Genomic DNA, 23,165 nt, shown 5'->3' on the forward strand with positions numbered 1-23,165 from the left:
CCACAGACCATCAAGCACTTCTCTTCTCATCGCTCTCTCCACCTTTCTCTTATGCACACAGTACAAGATCCACAACCTGACGGATATTTGCTTCAGGCAGGCACAGAGAGGCAAAACTTCATCTCCCTGTGGATATGACTTTGAGCTACTTCCAGACAGAAAGCGATAAATGGAGGAGGAGAAAAAAAAAGGAAAAGGTAGAATTATGATTGGACAGGAATGAAGAGGGAAAGGGGTGCGTTATGTTATGCACCATTTGACTGAGTGTTTGTCTGGCTGTCATTCGGAACAGTGTGCAAGGTTCAGCCAGCTGTGATGCACCTCCAGCCTGCAGTTTAAAACCCCTTCATGCAGGCGGAGTAGGAGGGTTCAGATTCAACCGCGGTTGGGCCGAGACACTTTAACCGGCTTATGCTTCTGACAACATCCTCTAAAATCTTACACCATGCCTAAAAACACCTCAGTGAAATCTGTCTAGGTTGCAACAGAGATTTTCTTGACATAGCTTTGTTTAAAATGTAATCTGGCTGTGAATTGCCCGGTCACAGCTTTAATTTGAATAGATTTACATCACTATAGAAGTCAATGTGTAGGAGATAAAGTGCTATTAAGACATAATGCTGGATTTGCCAGGATCCAGAAGTAATTGAACGCTTAACTACTGAATGTTTCTGCATGTTGTTTCAACATTACCTGAGGCCCAAAAGAGCTTACACATGGCTCAGAGTTGATAGAGAGTTTCCATTTAGACTGCGGTGCTTTATGCTGTATTCAATTATATGAATATGCCACACAAATGCTCATTGTTTAATAACATATGCCTAGGTAAACAACCTGCTGGCTGAAAAACTATTTTACCAATGAAATTTATTCACATGAGAAAAGTGACTCTAATTACTTATCTAATTACAGTGTGTGTGTGTGTGTGTGTGTGTGTGTGTGTGTGTTTGTGTATGTGTGTGTGTGTTGAAGACAGTGTGTAGGAGCCAGTAAAGAGTTTGTAAATTTTTAATATGCAGGCATAAGAAGCTGCACACACAAAAATGTGCATGGAACTGCTTTGAATGTGTTGGTGGGTTGTGTGAAAGTGTATTTGCACAACAGCAGAACCTCCTCTTGTTTTGCACATTTCTGCTTATTTAAAAGGGCAATGGACTGGCAATCAGCCTGTTTTCCTATCATGAGCTAGCAGGTTAGAAAGCTGAGATAAGTCAGAATACAGAGGGCTCAGAGGTAAACGTAGGTTAGACCCTCACCGGGTACATTTACAGATCCACTAGTGCAATAAAATAATGGACTTATTTATAATTTTTTTGTTTCTTTGTGCGTCTAGCCAGCAAAGTGACACTGGCATAAATGTTGATGAGAGAGAATACATTGTGTGATTTCAAACGTATGTGTGCATGTCCTCTATGTCACCCCTCATCTTTGGAGAGAATTTTTGAATGTGAATGAAAGAGATTACAAGCGTTTGTGTGATGTGTGCCTCTGTCTGTGTGTCCAGTCAATTAACCCCGTCTTTGGAGCTCTCCCTTCCTCCTCCCCGATCCTCCATCACCACCCCAGAGGCTGTTTCACAGCACCGCCACACTTTTCACCGTGCAGTGACTTGCCGTTGCCATGGCAACAGACTCTTCCCTTTCGTGTTTGCCTCAGCGGCCGAGAAATTAAATACCATTTGTTCTGGGCGGTGGTGGACACTCTGCTAACAAGCACATGCATACAACTACATGCCAGAGTCTTCACAGAAACCCACAAACACAAATGTCAGGGTTTATCGGAGATGCATACGTTGGAAATGAACCTTATCTGCATTGACAAACACTTATAAACACTGGCGAGGTATGGGAAAGTTTCTCTTCCAAATTCTGAAGCTTGTTTTGGATACAATTTTTCATCCGCCACATGATCAATTTTCAAATCTAGTTAGTTCTAACATTACATTAGTGTCAAATAGATGACAAGAAAAGTAATCAGAAAGCGCAGTACTCCGCCAAGGCTGCTCAGTCGTCGTATGATTTCCGACAAATGACATCTTTAAAAAAATTTGTGGTCCGCAGCGGTGGATTTGTAGTAGGATCATAATCATGTGATTGTCAGCAGGCAGCTGATGTAGTGTTCACTTGTTGTCATAGTTACAATGACGCTGTGCTGCTATCTCACAATGATACAGAAATCTTTAACAAATCCATGGATCCAGACTATAAGCTGCATCACTGCCAAAATCTAATCCCTTGGTCCTTGTGTCATTTCTGACCTTCCCTGAAAATTTCATCCAAATCCGTTGATTCATTTTCGAGTAATGTTGCTAACAGACAAACAGACAGACCAATCAACACTGATTACTTCTTGGTGGAGAAATAATAAAAGGTTAACAGTCTCCTAATTCAATATAAAAAGAATTTCACAGTTGCCTTCTCCTCTTCACCTTCAACAAGCAAAGCAACTTTCTTTGATAAAATTTTCCAAAAAACAAAAAATCCACGCTATTATGATTCAATTTTGGCGATTGGAGCTAATTAGATAGTTGCATGGCAACAAGAGTGATGCAATAGTCTTTGTGCCCTTTAAGCTCTCTGTGGTCAGAGCGTCACTGTATGTGAGCAGAGAAACAAAACAAGACTCTAATGGGCTCACGTCATCCTCAAGAGGTCACACATGCCTATTAAAAATTATGCACGCAAACAAACCATGGCTTTCATTGCTGCCATCAGTCACACAAAATCACTCCTACTGTGCGTAATCACAAAATACACAAAATATCTGTATTGGGACGTAGATGGGAACTACAGGGAAACCAAAAACATACCAAACAACATCATGTTTCAAAAGTCTGATAAATTGGTGTGGAGAAAAAATTGTGAAAAATGTAATGACAAAAACCTCGTTAAACCACGTTTAACCATCAGATTTCAAGGTAAAAATACCATCTGAGAGGGTGGGATCAACATTACAACACAAGTCCAGATGCTGTTTATCTGCTCATAATGGGTTAATATATTTCTGTTTGTTTACGTTACTAATTGAAAAAGAGTGAGAGAAAGTGATGCACGCACTGCAAAGGCACGTTTATAAAAAAGGTTTATAAAGTCCCGAACAGAAAAGATAAAAGGATGTAAGATTAAACAGAAGAATGTGTAAGATGACAGCAGAAAATGATACTTGCTGTAAGACTCCAGAAGATGTATAAAATGGCTTGTGGCAGACACTTTCTCCATCTGTTTCCCTGTCTTACGCTGTCTCTGCTACCTGTTTTTGCCCAGAAGGTTCGGGCTGCATAGCTGACATTTCGCAACAATTGATTTTTCTTTTTTTTTTAGACCAGAATGCCGTTTCATCTCCCCTGCAGTGAAGCTCCAATGCCTGGTGCCTTATCTGTGCAAACGGAGGGTTTGTCTTCTGGCAGGACTCAGCTACACAATGTGAATCGGCCGGAAAAAGTCACACAGTACCTGCCCTTTAATATACCCTTGTACCATTTTCACAAAACAGAACAGAAACAAAATGATCAACTAAAACCTGATAAACCTAATACCCCTATGCAAAAGACTGATATTTAAACTAAATTACAAGCTGAACACAATGTCAGTTTCACCATAACTTCTATTGTACTCTCTTCTCAGCTACAAACTACACCTGTCCACGCTTCCGCTACCATCTACCTGTCATCTCTCGCCATACATTCCCTCAATCTCCCATTGACGAGTTTGAAGTTTTAGACAGAACTCAAAAGGGGGAGTGCAGATCTGAACTTTGAGGATTGAAAGATCGTAAGACTGTTTTGCTAAAGCAATTTCACTGCCCCTCTGTCTGATTCCATTCAGTGTCTCCCTTCCACTACCATGACCACCTACTGATGCTCTCTCAACTCCAAAGACTTAAAGCTACAGTGGGTTTTTCTTAGTGATTGTGCAATACATTAACATCCATCCATCCCTTATCTATACACTGCTTAATCATGAAAACTCCATGCAGAAATATACCGCAAAGGCCGGGACGCGAACCGGGGATCTTCTAGCTGCAAGACAAAAGTGCTAACCACCAAGCCAACCCAAAATATCAACACGAAAAACAAAACTTCATTAGTCAGAAAACATTTTAGCCAAAACAAAAGGTTTGTCATCAAGTTATCAGGAATGGTTTTGATTATTATGATAAGGATGAGCCATGAAAAAGATTTTAATTATTAGCACTGTGTGAGCCAGTAAGTCATAATAAATCTTGTGAATGAGCCAAAAAATCTTAAAGCTATTATAAATACAGCGAGTGAGCCAACAGAAGAAAAGAAAAATCAGTAATTAAAACATTGTGAGTCGATATATTTACTCATCACATCAGAAAGAAGCTGTTAAAACAACTAAACAAATGAAAAAAAACTGTGTTTTCTTCAATGATCAATTTTGCGTTAAATGACATGTCGTACTTTCTAAGTCCCAGCCACTGGAAGATCCTTCTTTCAGAAACATAATTCACTTTTCATTAGCTTGATCATGCTTGACGGAGCAGCTGCCTGAATTTGCCCCTCTGGTCATCTCTCAAATGGCTGTAGCCACGCTGTGAAAATTTTTCTCCGCCTCCACTTAATGGCATCCATTATAACTCACTCGGAATAAAGAGCTGGGGGTGATTCAGCAGACTGGTAAGGATTGGTAGAGCGAGGGACTGGGCTTCTCTGCAGCCTTCGCCTGGTTGAATTGTGTTGTGTGAGTGGTGCCATCAAGTGGCCGAGATGGAGAAGGTAAAATAGGTGTCTGCTGCCAACCAAACTCTACTAACTTCAAAAAATGGGAAAAAGGTCAGTTTCTGTAACCATTTCTGTGTAAGTGTGTGTAATGCAATCATAAATACAGCAATACTCCTTACCTCTGTCATTGCCACTGGCATACTGAAGAGGCTTGCTCTTGTCGATGCTGTTGAAGCTCTGGCTCCGACGGTTGAGGTTGGATGAGCCTGGGCTCCTGGATGCCCCGCTGCCTGCAGCAGGTACTCTGGAGGGCCCTGGTAACCTGCAGGAGATGAAGCAGAGCAGAGGATTTAGATGTTAAGGTGACATAACGGAGTTTCAGCTCAGGAAAAATTACCATAATGAGCATCAACCTGCTATTCAGGATAATATCACTTAGCAAGAAACACTGATTGTTTCCAGTCACCTGAAATTTTACTTATTCATGCCTTTTAAGCAGCTTTACCTCAGACAAGCTTAATCAAAGGCACAGTTTGAATGTCAAAATCCAGCGCAATTGTTGAAGTTTCTAAGGATGCACTCACGTTACTCCCAGTCTACCATCACTGCCATATGTGCATACAGATATTCTGTGGTTTCTGTAATTATTCCTTTTCTCCACACTCATTAGTTGAAGCTAAAGTGAACTTCTTGAATAATATTTTTAGTGCAAAAGTCCTTTGTTGCGTTTCTATAAACGCTACTGGCAGAGCAACATGAAGAAGGAATGTGTTACTTAAAGGACTACATCTCTGGAAGATTGATCTGTTAAACTAAGATCAGCTAAATGACCATCCCTTCAACTGAAAATGCCTGAAAAAGTATGAAAAGAGAAAAATCTATAAAATTCAGTGCACATGTGGGAATGTGAGTCAAAGAGACAGTGAACCCATCCTAAGATTTGAACCCTAGATGGTGTGAAACGCTGCTGGGAGTGAAAACAAGTGGAACTAAGGACCCAAAGGGACTGATAAGACCACAAGATAAATCCTGAGACTCCATACAGTGCAGACAATAGGAAAGAGAACTCACTAAGTTTAAAGAGTCCTGCAATTGTGCCATAAATGCTGACCTCGGACTCAATAATGTGTGAGTGTGGACGACGAAGAGAGATCAAGAGTGCTGTTTGGGAGGAAGTGTGTGCTCCCTTGTGAGTTGGGGAAGGGAGGAAGGATAAAAGAAAAAGATCAACTCTGAGTTTAGGTGGAAGAATGTGACAGAGTTTGCTTCATGACGAATTGATTGAGATCTGTCAGCATCTATCATTGTACAAAAAAGTCAGTACAAGTACAAAAAAGGATGATTTTTATACATATGACTCATTGTGCTCTATATATCATACACAACTAGTTTATTCACTTTTACTGATACTGTGTAGAGAAACAAATGCTTGCAGACGCACCTACCAGAAGGTTTGTGTTTACAGTCACTCTACTCTCTTATTCATTTATGATTTTTTTTTTCTTGACGCAGTCAAAGCTGCCAGTGTCAAATGTTGATTTGCCATGCTGCAGCTGGAGGATTTTCACAACTCTCAGGAGAGCATTAAAAGAATTATCGCATCAAAAAACCTGTTGTTATTGTACAGTAACTTTACATGGCGTTGTTTATGGACTTTGCCAGATGATTTCATCATCTGTTTGTTATTAGGTTCCTTCAAAAACAATTTTGGCAGCTGGTTCAAGGATCACGACAGGATTTACGACAACTTGGATCTATTTCTACCATTAATCCTAACTACGCCTTGAAGTGATATTTATGGACTGATTCCAAAGATCACATTTCACGCCTTAAATATAATTGCTTTCTCCCTCACAATCACATTAGATTGGTTGTTTGCATATTGAGATGAGATTGAATCCAGGCAAAGTAAATTCCAATCAAAATGAATGTCTAGCAATGGACAAAAAGACAATTACAGAAAAGCAAATCTCAAAACTCACAGATCGCAAAAAAAACTGTGGTTGTGGCAAGTAAATCAGGTAATAATGATAACGACAGTGTGTGCTTCCATTCATAGCAAGTTTTTGTCTATATTCTCAGGGGAAATGCTGGAGTTTCTAACAACTTTGTCTGTTTCTCTCCTTGAAGGTTGTCGTGATGTCCCTTAACAAAGATAATCGATTCGCTATGCTGAGCATGTCACTGTGTCTGTATCACAGATGGAGCCGAGATGTCGGAGGGGAAAGTTTTTTAAGGTTTGGAATCCTGCAGTGGTCAAAACCCCTCGGCAGGAAAAAACACATTTCATATATTCCATTATGTCTTTGAAATCTTTATAAAAAATAGAGGCTGGATTGACATGTTGCATGGATAACAAACCTCCTGTTTATTAAGAAATATCTTTCTATGCTTCTTCCAGTACTCCTTTATTCCCTTGGCACACAGCTATGATGGCAGCCCCTGATGAACTTCATCTGGAAAAGACAAAGTTCAGTTCTCTCACTCAGTACTTTCTGCATGAGAGCTGAGTCGGCTCAATTTGATTTTGATTTGTCACACTGTCTGTGTGAGTGTGAGAGGCAATAAGTCAACAGCAGGGTACCAAACAATCAGTAAGGAATGACCAAATCAATACCTGAAATATTTGGTCAGGTAACAGCACTTTCTTGGTGTTTTATTTCCTTCAAGTATCTCTTTAAAGCTTTACCCTGGGTCAGTGGTAGAACCAGATTAGGAGCTGGTGATCTTCCCTGTAGAACCACATGGCTCTGGAACATATTTCATACAGAGGACAAGTCTACTTAAATGAAATTGAACATGGGTTGACAGTCCATCCTATAATGTAATGTGTTCTCTTCTGTCTGTTTTGCACAGTCTATAAAACTACAAATTCCTCTTGCAATGGATATCAAAGATGGTCCTCATCTGTGAAAAGGAGCTGGTTTCTGTTTCTACTCATTGCATGGAGCTTTTGTCTCCCCCTTCTGCCAGTGAAATTAATTACACATACACTGTTGACGTGTGCTTATGCCATATGACACTGCTTTCAAAGCTTTCTGTTTCAAAGAATAATCCTTCCTCTGAAAGCTTGGTTTCTTTCTTTTTTTAAAATCAAAAGCATCAAACACCTTTCTTGGATCCTTCCTTGGTTTTTCCTCCATGGACTCCACCAGACTTCTAGTTGCTGTAATTTACTCTGTCTTCTACATTATGGTTGCTTCCCTCTTCCACTCTGGCAAACCAGTCATAGAAGTCAGATTTAAAACTTTGTCATACTGCAAAATACAGAAAGGTTTATCTGGTACTATGAGGTTTAATCAGCATTGTGGAAACTCATTTAGCAAAGGCTCGAAATTAAAGGACTTTCATGTATACACTACCGTTCAAAAGTTTGGGGTCACTTAGAAATATCCTTATTTTTGAAAGAAAAGCAGTTTTTGTCTTTCAATGAAGACAACATTAAATGAATCAGAAGTACAGTCTAGACATTGTTAATGTGGTAAATGACTATTGTAGCTGGAAACGGCTGATTTTTAATGGAATATCTCCATAGAGGTACAGAGGAACATTTCCAGCAACCATCACTCCTGTGTTCTAATGCTACATTGTGTTAGCTAATGGTGTTGAAAGGCTCATTGATGATTAGAAAACCCTTGTGCAGTTATGTTAGCACATGAATAAAAGTGTGATTTTTCATGGAAAACATGAAATTGTCTGGGTGACCCCAAACTTTTGAACGGTAGAGTATGTGAGAATCCCGCGCTCTAGCTTTAACAATGAAATATTTGGTTTGTTATGATGACTTGATTGGATATGATTCTGAAGATACAAAAAGATGTTGGGAGTTAAACATTTTTAAGTGAGGAATCACAGTAAAGTCATCCTAATAGCTTAATGGTAAAGACGCATACCACATAACGGTAATAAGCACTCTAAAGGAATAAAAATGAGCTGTTGGATAAACTAATGCTTCCAGTTCATCCTTTAGCATCACTTCAGTAGGACGGCTTTTGATTTGCTAGAGAAGGCAGCTCCACTTACTGGTATGAGTAAAGCAAATTAGGCTTGAAGCCCCAGGGCTTTTCAACCCAACTAAGCATCTGCTGCAATGTCTGATGCAACAAGAAACACAGAAAGCATTCTATAAAAATTCAGCACTTCTACTATTGCAGCAGAGGGACATCAATGGTATCTAATTGGAAAAATGCAAGTTTATTTGGGTGTCTCCCTAGTAAAAATAGAACAAGGCACAGCAGGAAATCAAAGCAAAACTCTCTAATATGTCAGCTCATGTGCTGAGCCATGCAAAGTTGGTTTTATACCGACAATGGTGCAAAAATAAAATATGCTCCAGTGCAAAAACATGACATGAAGACACAGGAAACATGCTGCCTCCTTGCTCTCAGTTTCGTTGAATTAATAACATCCTACTTTCTATCCTACTGTTCATCAACAGCAGCAACAACAGCAGACTCAGACTGTTCAGAGATGTCGATCCAGGTCTGAGAGCAACTCTGGTGCTCTGCCTGAGTGAACCCATCGAGCTGCAGCCAGAGGTGGTCCTCAGCCCAGATAGAGCTGAGGCTGCCATTCACTAGGCTGAACCAGATGGACAAGTACAGTATAGCAAACACATAATACAAAGCCAGAAAGAGGGAGAGAGAGAGAAGAAATTGCAGGGAGTCTTTGAATGCTGATGAAACACAACAAAACAGAATAAAAAAAAAAACACCTCAGTGATGATTAACACACACATACGCAGGCAACTGTATTGTTAACAGCAGCTTTGGTGCTGGAAGCGTTCCTAAATTCTGTCAGCAAGTAAAGGAACAGAGGAGATTGATCGATAAAGGAATTATAAGAAAGAAGACTGAAGGACTGAAAGGAACAAAAGAAAGACATGAGAGAACGGGAGAAGAAAATGCACAGAGGGTGGTAATCAGAGGACGAAGACACTGAAGCTGCAAACCCAGACAGAGGAAATGAGAGATAAACAGTGGGAATTGAGGGAGAGATTGAGGCAATTCAGATGGTAATCAGAGGTAGTCCTTTTTATCATGAGATTCTTTCATCTTCCAAAATACATGTTTGATAATGCATCAGCAAAATGGAACTGGAGAGGGAAATGTGATGCAATGGCTGGACACTGATTCTGTTGTAGGCCAGATAGATCTCCAACCTTCTATAAGGTGAGGCAGTGAGGCCAACTGGTCACTGGCTATTGACAATAGATGAGAGAATACTGCTCATTTTCCCTGCCAAGGTAAGTCTGGGAATTCAAACCCCTCAGACTTCCCTTATCTAATGCCTAGTCCTTACAAGACCACCTTCTGTTTGAGAGAGTGTACAGGACCTGGGCGAGCACACCTGGCATCCAGTCCATCAGTCAAACCCACATCAGGCTTATCATAATAGTAGAGGAATACCACAAGAAGGCAGGTGGCCAACAAACTGTCAAACATCACCCCCTGCTGCTAAGATGATGAACTTTATGAGCCATACCATATCTACATTTCCCACATAACACAGACACAGTACTTTACATGGAAGGCATAATTTACTAAACCATGCTTCTGCATTTTGTAACTGTCTGCACACTATAATTAATTTCTCTATTTGTCTAAAAGCAGACTGAAGGTCTCAAAACACTGGCGAATATAAATGTAGACTTGATGTTTACCGTGATGGATTAAACCAGTAAAGTGTTAAGAGCCTGCTTAAAGCAGTTCTGTGCAAATAAGTTGTGGTTTGATAGTGAAACGCATGTGTAGATGTTTAAAAGTGGTCAGTAATAATGAAACACGTGACTTGTAGAGAAGGAGGTAACGTGAGTCAACAGTCTTCAAGGTTAAGTCTAAGGTAACATTGTACAGTACAGGTGAGTCGTGCTGCAGTATCAGGATGACAAACATAACTGCTGAGTGTGGGTGAACCCAGGTGGAGTCACAGCATCTAAGCCTGGCAGCTTGTATTAACCAGGGGTGTTCGGATCAGTCTATTCAAACTGTAAAGCTCTCTAATTGAAATTCTGGTCAGGCATCCTCATCAAAGCAAAGTGTGTCCCCCCACAACCCCGCCCTGTTAAAAAAATGGAAACAATTTGGATGAGTGACTGTTCTAGTGAAAAAGGCAGTTGTTGCTGTTGTTCCTTTAGCTTCAGCTAACGAGCAGAATGCCTCATGAGTAGTCAGAAAATATCTAAAACTCCAGTACGTTGAGGGAAATGCTCTTCCCTGCATTCACTACAGCATACAGCAAGAGAGACATCAATTTATTTCCATTTTAGAATTGCTAAAACTTTCTTGCTTCAGGGATAGCAGAGGAGACAGCTCATGGTGATTAAAAATAACTTCTCAGATGGCTAGAAAGGCAATTAAATGCGTTAATCAGGCTCGTGTGAATGAAAATCTGATTTTAACAGAGGAGTGCCCACACTCACCACTCACTGACCCCTAATATCAGTGATTTGTTTGTGTTGTGCATGTGTATCTTCATCTGTGTGCAGGAACTAAAGAGCTGTTTCTGCAGAGCAGCAGTGAGGTTTGTTTTCAGTGATGTGAGAGGGCAGATTACCACCCATAGGGCTGAAGCTGCTGGCTGCAGCATTTTTGCCATTGCTCAGTGGCGGCTGGAGAGGAATTATTTGCCAACATGCTGGTTCCTACTGCCTCTGAACTGGAACAAATGCGACAAGCATCAGACAGCTGAACTGGGTGTGTATATGCAGCCTAAGAGCATAAACTTCTGAGTGTATGCTTCATATGTGCATAAGATGGCCTTTCTACATGTGTAATTTAGTTATATACACGTATGAGAATGTACCTGTGTTCATGCCCATATCTGTATATGAATGTCAGACTCTGAACAGTTACGGTTGCAGCTGGACATGATGTGATCGCTCATGTGACACCTTCACATTAGTTGAGGCCTGTAGTCTCCTGACAGCTAGCTACAGCCTAAAGCTTGGCAATACAAAGAGTGTCATTATAGTGGCGAGTGGTTTATTTTAGTAACAGCGTCTTTGCCGAGATGCATCCCCCAAAGGGACACATTCCACAAATCAGTAATTGCGCAGTAAAAACGATGGACTGACGACTGAGATAATCAAACTTCAAGTGCAAGTAAACTACACTACCAGTCAAAAGTTTGGATACACTTCTCATTCAATGCTTTTTATTTATTTATATTATTTTCTACATTGTAGATTAATACTGAAGATTAACACTTTCCTGTTTACTACATATTTCCATATATATTCTTTTATAGTTTTGATGTCTTCAGTATTAATCTACAATGTAAAAAGTAATTAAATAAAAACATCTGAATGAGAAGATGCGTACAAATGTTTGACTGGTAGTGTACATTGGTGAAAACATTGCAAGTTAATCCTCAACCTCTTTTTTGCAGCTTGGTTTTTTTAATGTTTATGGCAATGATGCCCTTGTCTTCAATAAGAATCCAGCTCAGGTAAAGCATTCAATGTACTAACTGAACAGTCAACATTTACTTACCTGTGCAATAAGTAGATGTTGCACAGATAAGCTTCTAGACAGGGTTAGAAGCAAAATCTTAACCACCTTTACAGTTACTCTGTATACACTACCATTCAAAGGTTTGATCATTTCATGTTGTCCATGAAATCTCACACTTCTATCCATGTGCTAACATAACTGCACAAAGGTTTTCTAATCATCAATTAGCCTTTCAACACCATTAGCTAACACAATGTAGCATTAGAACACAGGAGTGATGGTTGCTGGAAATGTTCCTCTGTACCCCTATGGAGATATTCCATTAAAAATCAGCTGTTTCCAGCTAGAATAGTCATTTACCACATTAACAATGTCTAGTCTGTATTTATGATTCATTAACTGTTACCTTCATTGAAAAAATTGCTTTTCTTTCAAAAATAAGGACATTTCTAAGTGACCCCAAGCTTTCGAACGGTAAAATATATGTCTATTTGATTACACCAGCCGTACTGCTAATGAGTAAAGCCACTCCAAGATGCACAACGAATGGAATCCAGAATTTGTCACAGACAACATCTGTCACACTACAGACTCGGGCTGAAAAGGGCATGTTTAAGCAGGCTGTATCACTTGGCAGCACAATGAACTTTTAGCACATTAGAGAGACTGTGCCATCACAGTGATAGTCTGGCTCATGCTGCTATATTCAAGCTGCTACGCCCTGCTGAACAATCCTGGAGCAGAGCACTAAATCTATATCAGATTTTCCCTATGTGACCCTGACTACTGACCTCTGACCTCCCTGTGGTGCTAACACAGTGTCATGAAAGCATGGACAAATGTGTGAAAGCACAGGTGCATATGCAAGAAATAAGTGCTATAAAATATGAAATCCCCTTGAGAAGAACGCTAAGCAACATGGACACTGTAAGAATTAGCGTACCTAGTGAAATATAGAAGTTCTACAAAGCATTTGACATATTTACCTTGTGTTTTTCTTCTGCGGTGACCCTATCCCACCATGGCCCGGAGGACTTGCATATCGTGCTGTGAGACTGAGGAGAGAGCAGAGAACACGAAGGACACACTGTTAACACAGTTAGATGAGGAATGAGTCCAGTGTCCTACTGGAATTTTCTTAATCCATGTCCTAATGTAATAATGCGAATGAAGAGAGTCATTCAGATTTAGTCAGAGAGAGAAAGAAATACCCAGGCAGAGCCCCGAAGAAGAACATGGTAAATACTGTAGCATGCCAGGGCACATTTCTTTGATTTTTCACATGATGGCTCACACATGTTTCTCACCACATGCGTATGACTAAGCCAATAACGTTTCTCAATCCTTTAATAGGGCCGCTAACTTAAAATGGCCTGAAAAACTTTCACAAACAATTTTGTGGTGGCATCGTTTCAAGGGAAAAGCCCAAAACACACAACACACGAGGCAGAGGCGAAGGAAATGCCCACAGCACCAGTCAGAGTTAGTCACTCGCAGAGATGGGAATTACTGTAACGCTGGCCTCTCCATTCATGTTTGACAGGAAGTAGTTAAGCTACGTGTGGAGCGGTTTTTGAACAAAGATGTGCATTTAACGATGTGTACATCCTGTAAACAATGAAAAGTTAAAGGTGGCGAGGCTGTTGTTCATTCCTCTGTGCAAATATTGTGTGTGTGAGCTGTATGACTCCCAAGCCATGTGAGCATTTCTCACTGACTGTTACTCATAAACAGAGTCTCTTTTGAAAGCTAGCCTCTCCTCTAGACATATATTCTTATTTAGTTAGTAGCACTCAAAGGCTGGGAGATTGATTGTTTATGGCTGTTATATTGCTAAACAGGCAAGAAAATGTAATACAATTTAACTCTTTCATGCATTAAAAATTAAAATAACGGAATAAAAATGTTATCTTAGTATTCCCAGTCAAGACTTAAAACAAGCCTAATTGTCTTTAAAAAGAAAAATCTATTGAGTGAGATACACAACTATTTATAATGTACTTAACAGAAAATAAAAACTACTAATAGTAACTACTCCACCAAGGAACGCTATTTGTTGTTATGTGACGATCGGCATTGGTTTGGCTGTCTGTATGTCTGCCTGTTTGCAACATTACTCAAAAACTTACTAACTAACTTAGGTTTTGGTAGTGATACAGCTTATAGTCTGGATCCACAATTTCTGCATCATTGATAACGGCACAGAGTTACTGTAACTATGACAACAAGTGAACACTATATCAACTGTCTGCTGATGATCACATGATTGCGATCCTACTGCAAATCCACCCCCGTGGATTTATCGGGACTTATCTGTCAGAAATAATGCAAGGAATGAGCAGCCTTGGCGGAGTACTGATAGAGATTTAGACATCTTTTAATCACTCCGTAAATCAGAAAATACTGTCAACATTTGGGTGTTTTTGTTTTGGAATAAAATCTTCATAAATCAATGAAATATAAAAAAAAAATAATAATAACTACAGAATATAGACAGGAATAAAGCTGAAGATTTAAGTGTATCTATGAGAAATTTCATACATTTTTTAATTGGAAACCACGAATTAGAGGTAAACATTGTAACTGATAGGCATCACACTGTCCAGCAGACAAATCTAAACAACTGGGTGGCTTTCACTTTGAAAAGAAGCAAAATTACCAGTTGTGTGTAATGGCAAATATTATGATAATGCACATATTTACAGATACATAGATACATACTATAACTTTTAGCCCACTGACATAGAGGCCACATATTGGATAAATGGGTGTAGAAACAAATATTTTAGCTATTAACTCCAGACTTCTACTCAAAATGTTACCTTCCTCAGGCTGATCACAGATAGAAGTTTCCAGTCAAATCCTCTTGTAGTTGGAGCCACAGAGCAGCAATACTTTATGCAAGAGGTTTACTGTAAAACTGTCCACGACAATGATCATGCAGAAGTGCAGAGCTGTGCTTCAGTTAGTGGACAGAGAGGAAGAAGCAAACGCCAGCCGACTGTTTGGACGTCCTTCTTTTCTGACAACGGGGAACAACTCGTTCTCTGTTTTGTGCTTGTGGGCTGCTGGTTTGGCGTTGGTGAGTGAAAGTGGACAAGGCAGACAATAAACTACCTATACTGGGAGGCTGAGTGACGCATGGCAGCTATCATTATTATTCCCTGCTCTTTCTGCTTTTAGAGTGCAGTCCTCAACTTTGGATGAAACTGAATAGAATTAAATGACAACAGCTTAGAAATTATACACTGACCTACAATAAATTAAACATAACTTTAGCTCTGGGCGTTGTAAAAAATAAAATAATTACGTCAAATCAACTCGTCTTTTATAGATTACTTAATTTAAATGAGTTAAATGACTAATATAAGGCAAATACAGTTTTTTGGTAAATTCACGTGAGCACATACACTACCGTTCAAAAGTTTGGGGTCACTTAGAAATGTCCTTATTTTTGAAAGAAAAGCATTTTTTGCACTGAAGATAACATTAAATGAATGATAAATCCAGTGTAGACATTGTTAATGTGGTAAATGACTATTCTAGCTGGAAACAGCTGATTTTTAATGGAATATCTCCATAGAGGTACAGAGGAACATTTCCAGCAACCATCACTCCTGTGTTCTAATGCTACATTGTGTTAGCTAATGGTGTTGAAAGGCTAATTGATGATTAGAAAACCCTTGTGCAATTATGTTAGCACATGAATAAAAGTGTGAGTTTTCATGAAAAACATGAAATTGTCTGGGTGACCCCAAACTTTTGAACGGTAGTACATATATATATCTTTTAAGTTAAGTAAAATTATATACATTTTAGATTTTCTGACAACTTCACAACTAACTTAAGGTATTCTTAGTTGAAATGGAGGGTTAAACTCCCCAGAAAATCTCGTTTTTATAGTGTGAGGAAGCAGACATGGTGGAAACTTGATATGTGTGCTTCGATACTTGTTAAAGAAGAAACTCTTTGATTTTCTAAAGGAAACCAAGTTGGTTTGTATCTATTGCCGATGTGACTTGTTGATTCAACTTAATATCTTAAATTTCTTGAACTTGTTCTCTCAAGTTCAGCCAAATGTATTCAGTTAGTTTTACACATTCACTACTCAAAGGATGAGATTGAACTTGAAATATTTTACAGTATTAAAAAAAAAAAAATCAAGCATACAAATCTTAAACACCCCAGACATACCACGGAAGATTGTTACTACAAGGACTAGGGTCGAATACAAGACCACAACTTTTATAAAATGTGCTGAAGATGAACATTTGGCAGCCTTTGATTCCTGCACAACTTCCTCTTCTGCAGAAATACAATATAGAAGAGACTGGTGCTGAAGTTTCAGGCTTTCCTGATGTGATTTGAGTCAATACACTGAATACATTTCATCATATAGCATCAATCGCAGAGCAGCAGCCTCATATGAAACATTTTGTTCAGTGAGGTCAAACTGAAGGACGAGGATCTTTTAAGGTGGCGAGCTAAACTTTAATTAGCTGTCTAACTCTGTCCGTCTTTAGGTTCCTCTTCTTTCTAACACACACTTTTCTCGTCTGTCTCTAACACACATATGCCACCTTTTTCTATTTACACCTCTCCCTGCGGACACTTTGAAACCACCTGTGATGAAATGTCGAGTCAATGTACATTTCTAATTGACCTTACAGCTTTTCATGACACTGTGTTCTGCTAATAAGCTCGGGAGCAGAGAGCAGAACACAATTATAGTGACGAGATCCTTTGTATCATGTTAATACTGAACTATATGATACATGACAAGTCGGTTAATGATGTCTGGCAACTAAATATGTTCCCCTTAGTGCCAGAAAATCCCCAACAACGCACACACCATTTCATCTCCCGGTAGTATGTGTTGTGCTCTATTAAATATTCTAAATGGTCCTTAGCACACAGAGAAGACAATCTGAGACAGAGATTAATGGACCCTGTCACACACTGAAATGCCTTTTCAGCATTCTGATGGAAAAAGGGTCGAGTCTAAGTTTGCGCATCACATTCTTCTCCTAGTGAAGCTTTTGTCCTTTTGCTTTCATTCTGTCGTCTTTTCTCTCTTTTCGCTCATATTCAGAGTGGGAGTACAGCACAAGGCTGTTAGCACGGAGGAGGTTATCGTTAAAGGCAACACAGGCCACAGGAGATAAAGTAAAATAAGTGCAGTTCATGCAGGAGCAGTCCACAGTTACAGCAGAGTATATACAGTATTAAAAAAAAAAAAAAAAAACAGGTCGTTGTGGTGCACATGTTTTCCACCGCAAGGCCCATCTTTACCCCCTCCCCTCACCTCCAACTGTATAAAATGCAATGAAACATGAAGGCAATGGTATAGTCTCCAGCCCGGAGTGCTTATCCAACCCGCAACATTTAAGATCTTTCCAGCGTGGAAAAAGAAACACACGAGTGCAGGATCAAGACATGGGGATGAGGTGGTGAAGAGGGGAAGGGGAGAGGGGGTGAGTACAGTCTGTCGCTTTTTATCGAATACAACATACATCAGCGAGGCCTCAGTTTAATAGTCCACGACACTGGAGCGCACATGCAGGCGATATTGAATGCCATCGCTGTCCTATTAAATGTGAGTAATATCAGTTTCAGCCAGATTGTAGCCACAGCACTGAGGTCAGAGGCAGAAGTGATGGGTTTTGGATCCAGCATGGCAGGCACTCAGGCCACTGTGATGACAGCAGGTAATGAGGTGTCAGCTGACCTTCCCGTTAAGGGTCCAACAAGGTCCCTTCAAAGGAGTGTGAAGCTACAATAAGCCTTGTTGCACGAAGCCAAGTATCCATTTCAGTATTCGACACAATCAAATTAATCTATGTCTATTAATCTACTTCACAGTGATGCTTTTTATGTAGCAAGTCCTGAGCAACATGCTGCAGACCTAAAAAACAAAAATTTGCCATTTGGTGATCTGGGAGCAGACCTGCAACTATTAATCAGTTAGTTGCTAACTATTACACTACCTTTCAAAAGTTTGCGGTCACCAGACAATTTCATGTTTTCCATGACAATCAGGCACAGTCAGACCATTCTCCAGCACTGTGGAGATTGGTCGGGCTACGCAAGGGTACTGAAGAAATTACTTCTAAGCATTATTAGGTTATAGCTCAGTCTTATTTTAATATTTATGACAAAAATGGGTAGGAGTGATACACTCCCATTCAAAAGTTTGGGGTCACCCAATTTTCCATGAAAACTCACACTTTTATTCATGTGCTAACATAACTGCACAAGGGTTTTCTAATCATCAATTAGCCTTTCAACACCATTAGCTAACACAATGTAGCATTAGAACACAGGAGTGATGGTTGCTGGAAATGTTCCTCTGTACCTCTATGGAGATATTCCATTAAAAATCAGCTGTTTCCAGCTAGAATAGTCATTTACCACATTAACAATGTCTAGACTAGCTATTTCTAAATAATTTAATACTATCTTCACTGAAAAAGCTGCTTTCCTTTCAGTGACCCCAAACTTTTGAACAGTAGTGTAAATTAAGTGTCACTTATTTTAAAATCAAGTGTTTTATTCCAGCCTCCTAAATGAGACTTTCTTCTAGTGTCTTTCCTTATCTGCGACAGTAAACTGAATAGATTTGAGTTGTGACAAACAAGGCATTTGTCATCTTGGGCTTTGAGAAACATTTCAGACATTTTTCATCATTTTCTGACATTTTATAGGCTAAATAATGAATCGATTAATGAAGAAAACAACCATTAGATGCTGCCCTATATAGGGTTTATAGCACTAATCATGAACAGAGAGCTTTGTTACAACTTGTTGTCATGTCCAAATGTTTTGTATCAGTTTTCTCCTTGTAGTGAAACAGTTAAAGCATAGAATGTCTGACTTAAAGTTAAAGGAAACCGTCACTAACTCTTGGAAAGAGTGTAAGAACAAGATGCAAAACAGCAGTGATATAAAGACAAAACAATTAGTTGATCTAATATTAAATTTATTACAACTATTACAACTGTACAACTGCAATATGTCCCTCCTGTAAGAGGTCCCATGTAAATAAAAACAAACATAGGTTATTTTGGTGGTTTTTAAATAGAACAGCTTGCAGGATATAGAATTAAATATCCCAATAAAACCCAACATAAAGGAAGAGTACTACTACTCTTGATGATGAAGCATGCATTAGTGTAACATACATGCAGTGTAGTACTTCTATTATATAGTACTCCATTCATCAAATGACTTCAGCTCAAACTTCTCACTAACAGTACTCCATGACAATTACTCCTCTCCATACATATGTAATAATAGAGAACCTAAACACAAATGCATGACAGTCTAGAATAACAAACACAACACACAAATCATTTACCAGTTCATGATGCCACTGACACTAATCCATCCTCCTCATATCTGAATGAGATTTTCCAAAGATCCAGACTCCGTCCCCTTGATACTACCATAAACACACACTGCACACTCTGCAACTGTACCTATGAGAGGAGTCGGTCTTGGCCAGGATGTTGGCTCTCCCATATGGCAAACGGCTCTTCCTGTCGCGAGACACGGCAGTGGGCAGGCGTGAGGAGCGCCATACCGGGGGGTCAACTTGTTCGCCCCAGGACATAGTGAATTAAAGAGGGAGGGTTTGCTGTGCCCTGCCAGGCCTGGGCCCCCCTGCCTTCCAGAGCACTGAAAGCCTCCCAGGGCTCCGGGCTGTCGCACTCTGTCCAATGGGGAGTTCCCCTTGGACACACACACACACACACTAATACACACACTAACACACACACATCCCATCCCCTGCCCCAGAGACACCAATGAGGCCAGCAGGTGTTGTCTATAGAAAGCTCCCCATACCACAACTGTACATGTGCACGATGCCAAATGTGTGTGTGTGTGTGTCTGTGTAAATATGCAGGAGAGATAATTTAAACAGCTTAACATTTTTCTAATTTCAATCTTCCATTCTCCTGGCTTATCTTATATTTTATGAAGACATGCTAAATCTTCAGGGTCGCTTGGAGCTTTCAGAAACTCATCACTGTGGAAAATTAGAATTACAAAAGACTTTTATGACGAGATTTAATTACATTTCAGTGTTTCTAATCGTGGGTGACGAGAAGCAGGAGCCTGTACCATCCAGGCATGAAACCTCAAACAAAAGAACATTACATATCTTTAATATTATTTCAACTTGCCGTGATACAATATGAAAAATGCATAGAAAGCAAAACTAAACTATCAGATTATCATCAACTTGAGCTTTGGTTTGTACGGTAGTGTACATGTCACCAGATAGTGTCAGAAGCTGAATAAATCAAAGATTTGGATTGACAGTGGTTGGCTGCAGGGGTTAATGTGTCCAGGTACTTTATAAAACTATATCCAGCTTGTAACCAACGATATTTAGACCAGAATCCATGGATGTTTTGATAGTTTTCTGTAGCAATAAGACAAGAGCAAAATTTACATCTCCAAAGGTTGTTATTCCATTAGTTCCAAGTTCTCTCTTCTATTGTGGAGAAATTTGGCAAAAACACTAAGAATATTCTGGATGTCTAAATGTATCCTTTGTTGCACATTTTACCTAGAAAGAAGAAAAAGCTGTGTTAAATAAAAAGTTTGACTTTGGAGCATAAACTTGTAATTTTAAGGTTATTTTTTCTGTTAAAAAAAGATAATTAAATGAATGGATGCTATTTTTACATTATTTTTCTGTATTTTCCCAGCAGCGTATATCAAGGTAAAGAGTGGAATGCAACACTCACACAAGTGGAATCTGGTTCATCAGCAACGCGTGGTACCAAATCATTGGTGTCAGACTTTTGACTCAGAGTCATGATCATCTGGCTCATCCTGACTCCACCACAGACACACTGCAAAACTGCTGGACCTTTATAACCACCACTAACAGCACCAAATTACTTCATGCTTCAAGCTTGTTCCTAACACAACACGTGTAAAGATATAAGACGTGTATTTTGTGATCCTTTTCCTAGTTTCCCTTCCCAAATTCATTCTCCACACCCTCACAGAAATCTTTGAACTACAGCTGGACGCTGAATAACCCGGACGTCCCCAAAAACTCACAGCTTAATGGCTTACTTTATCACGGACAGACATGGACTGATCCTCTGACCTCCACCGTGGCCTTCAGCACAGAGACATGATTAACTTATCAGCCCAGGGGAGCGACAGTGAGGGCAGAGAGTCTCTGTGGAAATGAGCCGAGACGCTTCACTTCAGAGAACTTTCCTTGAATTCAATTCGTACATTCTCGCTCCTCAAATATCTCGCAGACACATCCTTGTATTTTATGATATCTAAGAAGAGACAGTGGTGAAAAGTGCAGCTTGTGTAGCAGCCCCATGATGAGAGCGAGTATTGATTTGTTTACCAGAGTGGACTGATGCAGCTTCGAATGCGACGCTGTTCGTAGTGTGTATATGTGTGAGAGAGCATTCTCCACCTGTTGCTGGGGGAGGAAGGAGGGTGGGAATGGGAGGCAGCTGTGCCCTTAATAACCCCCTCTGCCCCACACACACACGATACACTAACCCCATCGCTGCCACCTCGTCCAAACGGAGTCAGTCCAAAGCTCTCGACAATATCATCTTACTCACATATCCACTCCTCAAGTGCTGAGACGAGCTGCTCTAACTGCACTGATTTTATGCCCATATACTCTCACACACAGCACAGCACAGCCGAGCAGTAATCTGATCTGGTCAGGGAGAATGCTGCTCATGTGTGGCATGTCAGGCCTTCCTTTAGATACTTTTCTATGGCTTGCTCTGTCTATTTACATCACACAAGGACAGGCCTTCTTTGCTTTTACTGCCTTTTACCGCTTATGTCACTGTATGCCAACACTTCTGCTGGAGAATGCATGTCTTCATGTTATACTGTACCTCGAAAGTATGTTCATGTTAAACACCTACAAGGACCAAACTGAGGATCTCGGCAGAAATTGAGTAAAAAAAAATCTAATACTAGAGTGAACATTCTAGTATAGCTACCCCAGCTTCATGTTTTTTTTTTACCACCACACACCTAACTACTCTGCCAAGGAATACGTTATGTGACAACCGGTGTTGGTTTGTCTGTCCGTCAATCACCATTTGTCTTCTCAGAGTTCAACCACTCAATGTAAAGACCTGCACAGCAAGTTTTTGAGAGACACTCAGAAGTATCTACCCCGAAGAAGCCCTGAAAAACAGTTTTTCTTGTCGTCAAACCATGTTCAAGGGTTCAGAGGACCTCAAAATGGCCTGCAACATCCTGCAGTGGAAAACCACCTGATTTGCACATGACTAACCTTCTCCAGTTTCAAACAGGCTTTGTAAGCCATTATCACCTCATTTAATAGTAGTGTAACCACTAGCACTTACTAAAAGGAACATAAGTCCACATTTGGATGAAGGAGCAGTAGGTTACTTGAGTTGGAGTCCTGTTCAGTGATTGATTTAGTCAAGTTGGGGTAAAATAGGCCCTGTGACTATGCTTAACTCATGTCGCAAAGCTACATTTAGTTTGTTCCTGTAAAATATCACACGGAGACTTGGTCTTATTTTAATTACTTTCTGTATATCAGTGATCAGTACGGCTGACAAAACACTTGCTATTGAGCTTACTATAAGGTGGTGGAGGTCATCACTGACCCATATGTATGGGAATGATCCGTGCTGATAACAAATAGAATATTTAATGAGTTGACAATGTCTGAATTGGACTGGATTATTAATTAAACTTAACAACTTTCTAATTTTAGACTTTAAGGCAAAAGTTTAACATCTTGAAAAAGACACATATTTGCTCTCTGGCAGATGAAAAGATCAACAGTATCCCCAATAGTGCATGAGGCAACAATCAGCAACTAGTTAGCTTAGCTTAGCTTAGCTTAGCTTAGCTTAGCTTAACTTAGCGTAAATGCTGGAAACCTCCTTGTGAGTATAAACTGAAGGGGACATTCATTTAAAAGAAGTTACATTAAGTTTAGTTATTTAATATTCACCTGTCAGACACAGCCTGGTCAGATG

At 39.8% G+C, this 23,165-nt stretch overlaps 1 protein-coding gene across 22 annotated transcripts in view; it reads right to left on the bottom strand.

Moving 5' to 3' along the window:
- Nucleotides 1-23,165, bottom strand: part of nav3 (neuron navigator 3) — a 534,705-nt gene that overhangs the window by 107,515 nt on the left and 404,025 nt on the right. For 19 of the 22 annotated variants that reach the window (XM_055006838.1, XM_055006839.1, XM_055006834.1 and 16 more), the window contains 2 exons: nucleotides 13,125-13,193; nucleotides 4,864-5,006 (listed from right to left, as the gene is read on the bottom strand). In XM_055006838.1, coding sequence (XP_054862813.1) covers nucleotides 4,864-5,006; nucleotides 13,125-13,193 — 212 coding nt within the window. Of the gene's footprint in view, nucleotides 1-4,863; nucleotides 5,007-13,124; nucleotides 13,194-19,495; nucleotides 19,817-21,231; nucleotides 21,287-23,165 lie in introns of those variants that run through there. The other 3 variants (XM_055006846.1, XM_055006844.1, XM_055006845.1) reach the window with 3 other exon arrangements.

This window comes from Amphiprion ocellaris, chromosome 21 (assembly GCF_022539595.1).
Source record: "Amphiprion ocellaris isolate individual 3 ecotype Okinawa chromosome 21, ASM2253959v1, whole genome shotgun sequence".
NCBI classification, from domain to species: domain Eukaryota; kingdom Metazoa; phylum Chordata; class Actinopteri; family Pomacentridae; genus Amphiprion; species Amphiprion ocellaris.